The sequence below is a fragment of the Oncorhynchus kisutch genome, linkage group LG22 (assembly GCF_002021735.2).
Source record: "Oncorhynchus kisutch isolate 150728-3 linkage group LG22, Okis_V2, whole genome shotgun sequence".
Taxonomy (NCBI): Eukaryota; Metazoa; Chordata; class Actinopteri; order Salmoniformes; family Salmonidae; genus Oncorhynchus; species Oncorhynchus kisutch.
In genome coordinates, this window is record NC_034195.2 from 46,699,884 (window position 1) to 46,714,685 (window position 14,802).

At 42.8% G+C, this 14,802-nt stretch overlaps 1 protein-coding gene across 1 annotated transcript; it reads left to right on the forward strand.

Moving 5' to 3' along the window:
• On the forward strand, positions 1–6,759 carry borcs5 (BLOC-1 related complex subunit 5). The gene is made up of 5 exons (XM_020456635.2): positions 1–196; positions 318–418; positions 5,183–5,326; positions 5,509–5,666; positions 5,909–6,759. The coding sequence occupies exons 2-5, from the start codon at positions 361–363 to the stop codon at positions 6,140–6,142; spliced, it is 594 nt and encodes a 197-aa protein (XP_020312224.1). The 5' UTR covers positions 1–196; positions 318–360; the 3' UTR covers positions 6,143–6,759.
• The last annotated feature ends 8,043 nt before the right edge of the window (positions 6,760–14,802 follow it).

Sequence of the window (14,802 nt, forward strand, 5' to 3'; positions counted from 1 at the left end):
CCGCAATAATAGCATAGAAGAAGAAGGGTGGTTGTGTGTTTACGGAAGTAGCTAGCTAGTTCGATATCTTTCAGCTTGTTAACATATTTACTTAAATTAATTATAGTTTGCTACATCATGAAACTATCATGATGGTAAAAATATAATAGAAATCAAAACAGGCGTGGTCTAACAGAACAAGATAAACACAACGAAGGTAAGAGATGTGCTAAGCTAGCTAACAGCAATTTAGCTAACGTGGCTTGTTTATCAGTCCAATGTCTGCGTGGTACAGCTAAAGTTCGCTTGAAAACTAACTTATCTATGTTTGGATGTAGGTCTCCTGAGGTGGTGAATTGAAGCCATAACATAACTGACACCATGGGGGCCGAGCAGAGCGGTGATTCTGAGCACAAACACACCGACTACAGTTCTTCGGGTAAGAAGGGAGGACCGGCAGGTTGTCTGCAGTGTTGGGAAAGATACCTTAATAGAAAATGACTCGAGTGGAAGTCACCCAGTAAAATACTACCTGAGTAAAATTGTTAAGTGTTTGACTTGAAATATACTTAAGAATCAAAAGTAAATGTAATTGCTAAAAAACGACTTAAGTAGTAACGTTACTTTTAAGTATTTTTACTTGAGTACTTTACATCACTGGTTGTCTGTGTGTGCGTCCCAGTACTGTTATTTCTCCTGAAGTGTACACGTTCCCTACTTTCCACAACTCGAAACCATATTCCTTATACCAGCCATTTCCTTTCAAGTCAGTGAAAGGAGGTGACAAAGTGCATACTTTGGGAGGAAGGAGACGTAGCCGTTGACACACACAGTTCTAATGCTATATTATTCCCTCAACTCTTGCACATAGGATACTCAAATGTGTACTTGACATTCTTTTTTTCTATCAGCCCACTGAGAGAAGCACAAGATTGAACTTCACTCAATTTTCTAGAGTTTTCCCTGTTAACACTGTCAATGTTTCCTTTTATTGTGGGAATTGTGATCGAATCAACCCACTATTAGCCACTTTCAATGCAACATACTGAATCAAAACAAACTATGCAAGATATTTTGTTGTAGGCAGAACACATCAGAGAAGGATTCTATTGTGCCCACAACTCAGCCTGTACTCTACACAGACCGGTGTGGCATAACCAATCAGAGCTGCAGTAGGCCTATATGCAAATAGACAATTACAATATATGGATGCCATTCACTTTGAACTGGATTCAAATCAAATCAAATTTATTTATATAGCCCTTCGTACATCAGCTGATATCTCAAAGTGCTGTACAGAAACCCAGCCTAAAACCCCAAACAGCAAGCAATGCAGGTGTAGAAGCACGGTGGCTAGGAAAAACTCCCTAGAAAGGCCAATACCTAGGAAGATTGTGTTTACAGCTGTGGTTGTGAGTAGGGCTGTGGTGGTCACAATTTCGTCAGCTGGTGATTGTCAAAAAAATAACTGTCATTCTCACGGTAATTGACCGTTAATTAACATAAACACATTTAGCATCTCCAGGCTTCCACACACAGCCTACAAGCCATTTTAAAAAGTTGAATAAATCCATGTAATATAGTCTATACCGTCACAATAAATCCATAATTTATTTTAGACAGGTCTAAAGAAGCACGGTATAAAGAAAATGTAGTCTATTTCGGAAGAAAAGAATAGTGTAACAGTATAACTAGACCGTCCCCTCACCCATACTCGGACGCGAACCAGGGACCCTCTGCACACATCAACAACAGTCACCCAAGAAGCATCGTTACCCATCACTCCACAAAAGCCGCGGCCCTTGCAGAGCAAGGGGAACCACTACTTCAAGGTCTCAGAGCAAGTGACGTCACCGATTGAAACGCTATTTAGCGCGCACCACCGCTAACTAAGCTAGCCGTTTCACATCCGTTACAATAGCATATTCTGAGTTGTCCTTATGTTAGGTCCTGATGCCCAAGTAGATTTGGGCTACACTAGTTCATTTAGCAGAAAAGAGATATTCATTTTAGAGTTATTAATTTAACTTTAGTTGTTCTACAAATGTTGGGCTATATGCTTTGATTTAATACATTGTAAGGCTGCATGATGCGACTAATGTTGATTTGAAAAAAGTTGCTTGAAAGGCAGGAGCTCTGCTTAGTTTTTTTGCGCAGGCTGTACACACTTCAATAGTCTCTCATTCACAATTGGACAAGTACTGGATAATGGATCGAATTTCACAGCAGCATCCCCTTTGGGGCCTTAATGCACCCTAAAAAATACATGCTTTTTGCGGCCCTGAGTGCTGCGTTGTGCCCTTCTCCCTGAGTGTACTGTGCAATCCAAAGCTTCTCTCACTCTCATGACTCTCCGTCACCTGATTAGGTCTTTCTCACAGGCTACAAGTGAAGACGGGCACATCAGGGACGCAACTGCGCTCGTCCTTATCCAATTCCGAGGCGCATCTTGAAGATATTGGAAGAACTGTCCACATTTACTTTTCGTCAGCCTACAAGATGAGTAGGCCTAACGAACAGCAAAAGCACTAGCCTATGTCAATCTACTATCCCGCATAGTACAAAAGTCCACCTATTCTGTGCGAGAAATAAATATTCCAAACATAGTCTGGGACAGTTGTGGGATGCGATAGATCCCAAATTAATACAACCACTAGCATCAAAAAAACATGTTTTATGCAATGTGGCTGACGCAACAGATCAGAACATTTAACTTAAAATGTTGCTAAACTATTAGGCTATTTATTCACATTATAAGCGCAGCAATGCACTCATGGTAGTAGGCTATAAGCCCAAATGTTCCATTAGTGGAAAACACCATTATCAAAAGTGACCGCAAATGCAATTGTGCATGTAATGCTTTTATTATAAAAGGTGCATTTTTAGGGTGAAAATTATCTTCTCCAAACGTGAAACTCACGTGCTCCTTATATGCCAGTTAGGCTCTACACCCCTTGTAAAGCGGATTATTGTGCTTAATTTTAAGAAGTTATTTGGCCACTTTTAGTTGTGATACAAACTTGATTAACAAATATAGGCCTATGGTCTAGGCCACATGAGGTGTGCGACTATGATTCTAAAAAGTTGCAAACAAAAAGGCATTGTTTCTATGCTGGGCATCATTCACAAGTGATAATAAATCGTCTTTTTATCATTTTATGTCAGAGTGATTTAAAGGGACAATAAGAGTGGGAAATGGGGATACTTAGTCAGTTGTATAGAGAAAGGGGATACCCGGTCAGTTGTATAGAGAAAGGGGATACCCGGTCAGTTGTATAGAGAAAGGGGATACCCGGTCAGTTGTATAGAGAAAGGGGATACCCGGTCAGTTGTATAGGGAAAGGTGGATACCTGGTCAGTTGTACAACTGAATGCATTCAACTGAAATGTGTCTTCTGCATTTAACCCAACCCCTCTGAATCAGAGAGTTGCGGAGGGCTGCCTTAATCGACATCCACGTCTTCGGCTCCCGGGGAACAGTGGGTTAACTGCCTTGCTCAGGGGCAGGCAACATATTTTTACCTTGTCAACTTGGGGACTTGATCCAGCAACCTTTCAGTTACTGGCCCAATGCTTTAACCCCTAGGCTACTGAGTGCTAGTGCTGAGTACCAGGCAGTTAGCAAGTTTAGTAGGCTACTAATGATCAGCAGCATCAGCGCTTGGAGAAGCCTAGTTACCGTTACCATACTAAACGGTCATGTGGAATTTGACTGCCTTCATGTCTCGTTCGCCGGTGTGGCGGTAATACGGGCACCACAACAGCCCTTGTTGTTAGTAGATGCGCTTGGTTTGAGATCAAAGCTAGAGCTACATGTCTTTGTCTTAAATGGGCAGTGTTGTATTTTGAGCCCGGCTATAATAAGCTAAGTAGCAGATAGACAGAGGGTAGCATAATTTGTCAGATTACCAGTAATAATGGTATCGGGATAATAATGCATTTTATTTTGTAAAGTGGTTTCTTGCGTCAAACACAACATTTTCAGTCACCTCCTTGTCTGAAGGACAAGTGGATAAACAGGTTAATGTCAAGCCCTGCATGTTTTGTTCTTCTCCAAAAGTGCTATAGAATGTAGGCCTACATTAAACACCACACATTGGTTGCTACTGTAGGCTGAATGGGTCCTCGGATCCTCAAAAGGTTCTATAGCTGTACCATCGAGAGCATTGGTTGCATCACTGCCTGGTATGGCAACTGCTTGGCAATACATCACTGGGACCAAGCTTCCTGCCATCCAGGAACTCTATACCAGGCAGTGTCAGAGGAAGGCCCTAAAAATTGTCAAAGACTCCAGCCACCCTAGTCATAGACTGTTCTCTCTGCTACCACACGGCAAGCGGTACCGGAGCGCCAAGTCTAGGTCCAGCTAAACAGCTTCTACCCCAAAGCCATAAGACTTCTGAACACCTAAGTAAGTTGCTACCCAGACTATTTGCATTGCCCCCTCTCTTACACCGCTGCTACTCTCTGTTGTTATCATCTATGCATAGTCACTTTAATAACTCCACCTACATGTACATATTACCTCAACAGGTGCCCCCAAACATTGACTCTGTACCGGTACCCCCCTGTATATAGTCTCGCTAATGTTATTTTACTGCTGTTCTTTAATTACTTGTTACTTTTATTTCTAATTCTTATCCATACTTTTTAAACTGCATTGTTGGTTAGGGGCCCGTAAGTAAGCATTTCGCTGTAAGGTCTACACCTGTTGTATTCAGTGCATGTGACTAATAACATTTGATTTGAATGATAGAACAACTATTTCCATGTTAAAATGTTTTCGCAATTATTTTTGATGGTAGTCCTCTCTGGTAAGCCTACATTATGATCAAATAGGCACAGTAGCCTTCTTGGCCACCTTTTTATAGCTGTAATTTAGAAAGTTTACAGCCTCAGTGTTCACAGTAAACATGCGTTGGAAGTTGTACAGAGTTTTCACAACGTTCAATTTGAGCTCAGCAGACCTGAAATGTGCTAAGTGCTGAACATTTTTTGAGGGAACATTGGTTAAAAGTGCATTGTTTCATATTTGCAGGATGTTTCAAATGATACCCTATTCCCTATTTAGTTCACTATTGCTGACCAGGGCCCATAGTCTCATGTCATTTTTTTAGGAGCCTCTCTAGCGGTTAGCAATCTTTCAACGCAAAAACAATTACTAATTGATGGAAAAATGTATTGAAATGCTTTGTTGTCGCAGTGGTGCCCTCTCCAGCGAAGCAGAAGGCTAAAATGGACGACATTGTGGTGGTGGCTCAGGGGACACAGTCATTGCGCAACATCCAAAATGACCCTGATGTCATCAAGCTTCAGGAAATCCCCACTTTTCAGCCCTTGTTGAAAGGTAAGCTAAGGGCCTCTAATTAAGATCTAGACCTGTCCTCTGTCTCTACAGTATTGTAATAATGTTCCATATGAGAATGTGTACAATTATGGATAGGCCTAGACATTCCTTTATGACCATGAAGTTGACAGAAAGAGTGATCATAGATTATGCTTTGAGGGTCAGTCTGTCCATGTCTCTAGGTGTGCTGAGCGGACAGATGTCCCCCAGCAGTTTGTGTCTAGAGAGGCTGGACTCTGCCCAGGTGCTGCAGCTCTGCATCCGCTACCAGGACCACCTGCACCAGTGTGCCGAGGCCGTGGCCTTCGACCAGAACGCCCTGGTCAAGAGGATCAAAGAGGTTAAAATCACCTCCCCCTGTCTGTGCATGCAGGCACCTCTCCTTTCCTTCATCTGCACTAGTCTGACAGACCGGAGTCTGGTGAAAACAGCTTCCCCAATAGGCCTCCATCTTCTTTCATTTGTCTTTGGGTTTCACATGCGCATAGATAAGGGAGGGGAAGAAGCCACGCTACGTCTATTGAAATAAAGACAATGTGAAGTTGTTAGAATGATCTCACACTTTCTCTCCCTCCCTCCCAGATGGACCTGTCTGTGGACACGTTGTTCAGCATCATGCAGCAGCGTCAGAAACGCTATGCTAAGTACGCTGAGCAGATCCAGAAGGTGAACGAGATGTCCATGATCCTGAGACGTATCCAGATGGGCATTGACCAGACCGTCCCCCTGATGGAGAGGCTCAACAACCTGCTGCCGGAGTGCGAACGCCTGGAGCCCTTCAGCATGAGGCCGGACGGGGACGTTGCAGCCAAGTAGAAATATCTCTGCCTGGGTATGCTGATACACTCACTGTCATGGCCCTCTAGTCTAGCCTTCACTGCCTCTGCCATTTCAAAAGCTCTTTATTGAACCATTCATGTTGAGAGAGAGAGGGGGGGGGGGGGGGGGGGGGGAGACTCTGCCCAGCTTGCTCCCCAATCCATCCTAAACCCTTCACATCCACAACTTACCGGCCCTGGACATTTAGCTCAGCCACTCAGCATAAGCAGTCCCGTCCCCATGCACCAGATGTAGTGGGTTTCTGGGACAGCTACATCAGGGGTTTGCATGTCGCTAAGTGAATTGGAAGACTGTAAAACAGGAAGTTTACATGATGATTCACTGAAGGGAACCTGCTTGGCAAAATTACTTCCAAAAATGACTGAATCTCCAGAAGTAATATTAGTCAAAGATGAACTCTGAAGAAAAAACCCCTGGAGCTTCAACTGGCAGTATTTTTGTTTTTGGGGGGGGGGGGGCATTTTTATTACGCTAAATTATTTAGAGTGTTAGGTGACTGAATATGTTGGATTCTCTGAGTGTTTTAAATGGCTTACATAACAACAAATGAAAATGTTTATTTGGGAAATAAATTAATACTTGAGAAATTTCAATCATTTCAATTTCTTGCAAAGTTTAACTGTTCTTATACTGTTCCGTTTAAAGAATCAGTTAAATAATCAGGTTATTGCCATTTGGTGTTATAACATAGTATATACACTTAGTGTACAAAACATTATGAACACCTGCTTTTTCTGTGACCTAGACTGACCAGTTGAATCGAGGTTAAAGCTATGATCCCTTATTGATGTCACTTGTTAAATCCACTTCAATCATTATAGATGAAGGAGAGGAGACGGGTTAAAGAAGGATTTTTAAGCGTTGAGACATGGATTGTGTATGTGTCATTGAGGGTGAATGGGCAAGACAAAAAGTGCCTTTGATGGGGTGTTGTAATAGGTGCCAGGCGCACCGGTTTGAGTGTGTCAATAACTGCAACGCTGCTGGGTTTTTCACTCTCAATAGTTTCCACTACCCAATGGACATCCAGCCAACTTGACACAACTATGGGAAGCATTGGAGTCAACATGGGCCAGCATCCCTGTGGAACGTTTTTGACACCTTATAGAAACCATGCCCAAAAAATTGGTAGGTGCTGAAATACTTAAAATTGTCGAGCAAAGTTCTCTCTTCTCTGTAATGTTCAGTGTATCCTCATTTGAATTATGATTGCCTCTGTCTGTCTGTCTGGCAGAGGAAGGCATATCAATGTTCTTGGGACCTTTTCTAATGTCCAAAATCACCATCTAATTCTAGTGATCCGTCAGCGCCTTTTCATATGTAAATTAACAAGGCGTTAACAAGGAGGATATCCCTTAACGGAATTGTTTGAACATTGAAACTGGAATGGAAATGCGAGTCAGTCTGAACAGAGAACATCATTTTAGTGCAGTTCCTTTGTGGACTGAGTGTTCTACTCTACCTGCCTTTGTGTTGTGAAGTGAAGAATGGGCCTAGCCAACTGATCTTCATAGCCTGAATATTAATACACCAAGATAATCCAAAACAATTTGCCATCAGGAACTTCATTTCTGAGAAATCCAATTTCCCCATATAGGCTTACTTCTCATTTGAATATAAAAGGGACAGTTTTTCTACTTTTTTGTTTCTGTATTCCGAATCGATCCACAGCTAGGAATATGAGTGAGAGAAGATTGAAATGGCCTGCTGTAAAAGTGTACAGAACCATGGTTCTCTCTTTGTCTGAGGCTGGACTGGGTGCATACTAATGAGCAGCGCTATTAGCTGCCTGAATACTCTGCTGTTGTAGAGAACCCTTTTACGTCAAGTACCTTGTAGTTATATGATTATAATTTCAAATTGGATAAATATTCAATGTTTCTCTGAACAGGCTATTATACCTTTTGTTTGAATTATTTATTGGGTTGTAACTTTTAATATATTGCCAGAAGAGGAATGGAGATCAGCCGAATTGCATGTATTGACGGTCAGGGTTTCAGTTGGAATATGATTCAGCACTTTCTGCTATTTGACATAGTCACCTCAATTGTTTGATATGTTAAAGGGTAAGGTTGCCCCTACATGCTGATCTTGCGTAAGTTTAGTATATTTTGGGACAAATGGTTATAGTTAGGATTGGGGGAGAGGAAGCTGATTCTAGCTCTGTACCGAGGGGAAACTTCATCCTGGAGTGTTTGATACAGCTGCGACACAACCCACTAGGAAGCAGCCAAGAGACTCAGGAATATGACATCATCACTGTCACCCTACTCCCGTTCCTTCTCTCCGTCGCTCAACGTTGCCGGCCTACTAACCACCGGTCCTGTTAACCCACATTACACACACACCTGGCAACCATCATTTCGCACACCTGCTCCCCATCATTATGCACTCCTGGAGTTCATAATTGATCTTGATTACTTCCCCTTTATTTAGCCCTCAGTAGCCTCAGTCTTCAGGCAGTATTATATTCAAATCAAATTGTATTAGTCACATGCGCAGAATACAACAGTGAAATGCTTACTTAACCAACAATGCAGTTTAAAAGATACGAGTAAGAAATAAAAGGAGGGCCTCCCGGGTGGCGCAGTGGCCACCAGAGACTCTGGGTTCGCGACCAGGCTCTGTCGTAACCGGCCACGACCAGGAGGTCCGTGGGGCGACGCACAATTGGCCTTGCGTCGTCCAGGTTAGGGAGGGCTTGGCCGGTAGGGATATCCTTGTCTCATCGCGCACCAGCGACTCCTGTGGCGGGCCGGCCGCGCACTCACGGTGTTTCCTCCGACACATTGGTGTGGCTGGCTTCCGTGTTGGGGAGAAAAAGGGGTAAAAAAAAAAGACAATATAAAGGGGGTACCGGTACAGAGTCAATGTGCGGGGGCACCGGTTAGTCGAGGTAATATGTACATGTAGGTTGAGTTATTAAAGTGACTGCAAACAGTAGCAGCGGCGTAAAAGAGGGGGCAATGCAAAGCCTTTTGGACCTAGACATGGCGCTCCGGTACCACTTTCCATACGGTAGCAGAGAGAACCGTCTATGACTTGGCAGGCTGGAGTCTTTGACAGTTTTTAGGGCCTTCCTCTAACACTGCCTGATATAGAGTTCCTGTATAGCAGGAAGCTTGGCCCAAGTGATGTACTGAGCCATACGCACTACCCTCTGTAGTGCCTTGTGGTCGGAGGCTGAGAATTTGCCATACCAGGCAGTGATGCAACCAGTCAGGATGGTGCAGCTGTAGAACCTATTGAGGATCTGAGGACCAAAGCCAAATCTTTTCAGTCTCCTGAGCGGGAATAAGGTTTTGTTGTGCCCTCGTCATGACTGTCTTGTTGTGCTTGGACCATGTTAGTTTGTTGGTGATGTGGACACTAAGCTCTCAACCTGCCCCACTACAGCCCCGTCGATGAGAATGGGGGCGTGCTCGGTCCTCCTTTTCCTGTAGTCCACAATCATCTCCATTGTCTTGATCACGTTGAGGGAGAGGTTGTTGTCTTGGCACCACACGGCCAGGTCTTTGACCTCCCCATATAGGCTATCTCGTCGTTGTCGGTGATCAGGCCTACCACTGTTGTGTCATCAGCAAACTTAATGATGGTGTTGGAGTCGTGCGTGGCTGTGCAGTCATGAGTGAACAGGGAGTACAGGAGGGGACTGAGCACACTCCCCTGAGGGGCCCCCAGTACGCTTCTCCTGGTTTGTATTATCTTATGTTTCTTATTATTAAACACCTTCTGCACCTGCTTCCTGGCTCCTTGTGTATACATTACAATCACACACAGCAGGGAACGTTCTGCTCATAGATATCAACAACAAAATTCACAGCCAGACAACACATTACATTTCCCTTTTTATTGAAATGCCACCACATTTACAAGTTGTTTATTTGTCATTTTTTTACCTTTTTATTTTTACCTTTATTTAACCAGGCAAGTCAGTTAAGAACAAATTGTTATGTACATTGACGACCTACCAAAAGGCCTCCTGCGGGGATGGGGGCTGGGATTAAAAATATATAAATATAGGACAAAACACATCACGACGAGAGACAACATTACATAAAGAGAGACCTAAGACAACAACATAGCAAGGCAGCAACACATGACAACACAGCATGGTAGCAACACAACATGTCAACAACATGGTAGCAACACAACATGGTAGCAGCGCAAAAATGGTACAAATGTTATTGGGCACAGACAACAGCACAAAGGGCCAGAAGGTAGAGACGACAAAATGATATACTACATAAAGTACTGGCTATTCCAAAAATCCATCAGAACTCAATCCACTGGTGTAGAGAATAGACTTGGTAAGGTAAATGCTCAGATCAACTAGTTCCTCCTTGCCCTCTACGAAACATACAGGACATTGAGGGTGTCAGTGATTCAGTGCCACAGGGGCAGTTGTCATGACGGCAGAGTGACAGCATCATTTCTCCTTTAAAGGCCTGTGGCCAAACATCTCATTATGGCTCTGCTCTGCTTTCTGTGTGTTTTTTTTCTGTCTGAGAACAAGGTGACATTGGGTCACATTAATGAAACGCATGGAAAATAATTACTTTGTCATCTTACGTTTCATTTATTACAGCTCACCAGAATTCAGCTAAAATTCCTTGAAATACATTTCAAGTGGGCTTGTATTGACAGCAGGTCAAGACAACCCTACACGTAGCAGGCCTACATTAGATGATTCATCCTGAAATATATTACTGCTCTGCAGTCTGGTTTTGTAGTTAGTCAGTTTTTCTTTTCTTTGCTTCTTCTGTTAAAGGAAACAGTATTTTGTTGCCCACGTCACCCATGATTATACTGTTGGAGGAGAGTTGATGAAAACCCACATGACAGGACTCATGTCTGTCAAAGTCTGTGTGTGTTATTCACAGAGACAACTGAGCCAGTCAAGCCCCTAGTCTGGTAGCCTGCAGTGGAGTCCATGTCACTTCTTGTGATCAGAAACCACTTTTAAACTTTCATCAGGAATGTACATTTTATCTATGTTCTTATGCAGTGCAATATTCAATCAGATTGAAAATACAATGAGCCAGATCAGTTGTTCCATTTGCTCTTGATAAAATGGCACTTGAATCTACTTCTTGTTGATGACTTTGTTAGGAGCTGTTACTTACTATCAAGACATGTTCTATAAATCCATTGTTAATAATGTGCAGCCTATCCTGTCATAAATGTATGAATTGTGATCTCCCTGTTATGTATTCTAACCTTAAACAGTCATTGACCCCCGCTTCCACATTAACCTGTCACTGGGCTCTGCCTTCAATATTCATCGTTAACACAATATTTGGATTTAGATGGACTTGAATACATCAGTGACAACAACCCCCAATATTGGGTAGGAGGAACCACCTAATGTAATGCAATCATAATTACGTTGGAGCACTTACTGTTGGAGCGTGCTCTATTGAACAATGCCTGATTGGAAATCCATTATTTATTCCTTTCAAATGCAGATTATTACATTGTTTTAGGAGAACTCTTCTCTTAAACAGGCACTTGTGGTTGATGCTTTTTGCTTTTGAGGTTCACATTGAAAGGAAAACAAAAGGCAGGGTTTTTCCCATCACAATGCATATCATTAATTATGCAGAGTATATCCTTGATAATTATTTTTATTAAGTGTTCAAATCAAATTACTAAATTGCTAGAATTGGGTGGAAATGAGAGATCAATAGACGTGCAGTACCAGTCAAAAGTTTGGACACACCTACTCATTCAAGTCTTTTTCTTTATTTTTACTATTTTCTACATTGTAGAATAATAGTTAAGACATCAAAACTAATGAAATAACACATATAGAATCAAGTAGTAACTAAAGTTTTAAGCTTTGCACACTCTGCATTCTCTCAACCAGCTTCATGAGGTAGTCACCTGGAATGCATTTCAATTAACAGGTGTGCCTTGTAAAACAATCTGTGAAATGCATTTGAGCCAATCAGTTGTGTTGTGACATGGTAGGGGTGGTATACAGAAGATAGGCCTATTTGGTAAAAGACCAAGTCCATATTATGGCAAGAACAGCTCAAATAAGCAAAGAGAAACCACAGTCCATCATTACTTTAAGACCTGAAGGTCAGTAAATGCGGAACATACAAATATTTTTTTAAGAATCTTCAAGTGCAGCTGCAAAAACCATAAAGCGCTATGATGAAACTGGCTCTCATGAGGACCGCCACAGGAAAGGAATACCCAGAGTTACCTCTGCTGCAGAGGATAAGTTCATTAGAGTTAACTGTAAAAGTAACAGACACATCTCAACATCAACTGTTAAGAGACTGTGTGAATCAGGCCTTCATGGTCGAATTGCTGCAAAGAAACCACTAATAAAGGACATCAATAAGAAGACTTGCTTAGGCCAAGAAACACGAGCAATGAACATTAGACCAGTGGATATCTGTCCTTTGGTCTGATGAGTCCAAATTTGAGATTTTTGTTTCCAACCGCCGTGTCTTTGTGAGACGCAGAGTAGGTGAACGGATGATCTCTGCATGTGTGGTTCCCACTGTGAAACATGGAGGAGGAGGTGTGATTGTGTGGGGTTGCTTTGCTGGTTACACTGTCGGTGATTTATTTAGAATTCAAGGCACAGCTAACCAGCATGGCTACCACAGCATTCTGCAGCAATATGCCATCCCATATGGTTTAGGCTTAGTGGGACTATCATTTAATTTGTCAACAGGACAATGACCCAACACACCTCCAGGCTGTGTAAGGGCTATTTGACCAAGACGGAGAGTGATGGAGTGCTGCATCAGATGACCTGGTCTTTAAAACCACTTGACCTCAACCAAATTGAGATGGTTTGGGATGAGTTGGACTGCAGAGTGAAGGAAAAGCCACCAAGAAGTCCTCAGCATATGTGGGAACTCCTTCAAAACTGTTGGAAAAGCGTCCCAGGTCAAACTAGTTGAGCGAATGCCAAGAGTGTGCAAAGCTGTCATCAAGGCAAAGGTTGGCTACATTGAAGTTTTTTGGTTACTACATGATTCCATATGTGTTATTTCATAGATTTGATGTCTTCACTATTATTCTACAATGTAGAAAATAGTAAAAAATAATGAAAAACCCTTGAATCAGTAGTTGTGTCCAAACTTTTGACTGGTACTGTATATTTGCATAATTGAAGAAACAAATCAAATCAAATCAAATCAAATTTATTTATATAGCCCTTCGTACATCAGCTGATATCTCAAAGTGCTGTACAGAAACCCAGCCTAAAACCCCAAACAGCAAGCAATGCAGGTGTAGAAGCACGGTGGCTAGGAAAAACTCCCTAGAAAGGCCAATACCTAGGAAGAAACCTAGAGAGGAACCAGGCTATGTGGGGTGGCCAGTCCTCTTCTGGCTGTGCCGGGTGGAGATTATAACAGAACATGGCCAAGATGTTCAAATGTTCATAAATGACCAGCATGGTCGAATAATCATAAGGCAGAACAGTTGAAACTAGAGCAGCAGCACAGTCAGGTGGAAGTTGAAACTGGAGCAGCAGCATGGCCAGGTAGACTGGGGACAGCAAGGAGTCATCGTGTCAGGTAGTCCTGGGGCATGGTCCTAGGGCTCAGGTCAGTTGAAACTGGAACAGCAGCATGGCCAGGTGGACTGGGGACAGCAAGGAGTCATCATGTCAGGTAGTCCTGGGGCATGGTCCTAGGGCTCAGGTCCTCCGAGAGAGAGAAAGAAAGAGAGAAGGAGAGAATTAGAGAACGCACACTTAGATTCACACAGGACACCGAATAGGACAGGAGAAGTACTCCAGATATAACAAACTGACCCCAGCCCCTCGACACATAAACTACTGCAGCATAAATACTGGAGGCTGAGACAGGAGGGGTCAGGAGACAATGTGGCCCCATCCGAGGACACCCCCGGACAGGGCCAAACAGGAAGGATATAACCCCACCCACTTTGCCAAAGCACAGCCCCCACACCACTAGAGTGGTACAAATACACTTCTTTGAATCAAAATTTCAGAAAACCGAATTTGTGGGTTTGATTGAATAGGCCCTAAATAACCTTTGTGAGCTGAACTTGAGCTGTCTTCGGCAAGATAGTTCACCCTCCGACTCTCTACCCAAATCATTTCAACCTCAAAGCAAAGCAAACTTTATTATCTTCAATTACAAATCAGTTCCCAGGGTGCTTTGTGTCCCAGGGTGCTTTGTGTCATCTCTTAATGACGTGGTTTGCTGCCAGTTACTTTAAGGTGATTTTGGCAGTAGGTCATTTCAAGCATGCTGATGGTGCCCCATTCACTCCCCCTGTTTTTCAGGTCATCAGTGCTAATGTACTTATAACACATATAAATAATTGTATTGAATATTTCTGTGAATCTCACAACCAGAGATACATACTGGCGGCATCTGATCTGTGCAGTCAGTGTTTCTCCTATATTCATTTATTAGTGGCGTACCACCGCTGTTAAATTGTTGCCTCCACTCCCAAAAAACAGAAAATATATACACTGAGTGTACAAAACATTAAGAACACCTTCCTAATATTGAGTTGCACCCCCTTTTGCCCTCAGAGCCTCAATTTATCTCTCTCTTCTCATCAGATCATCTGAGAAGCCTCCAGGGTAACTAGCTAGCTATCTTATAATACTGGAAGTCTCTGCCACCACT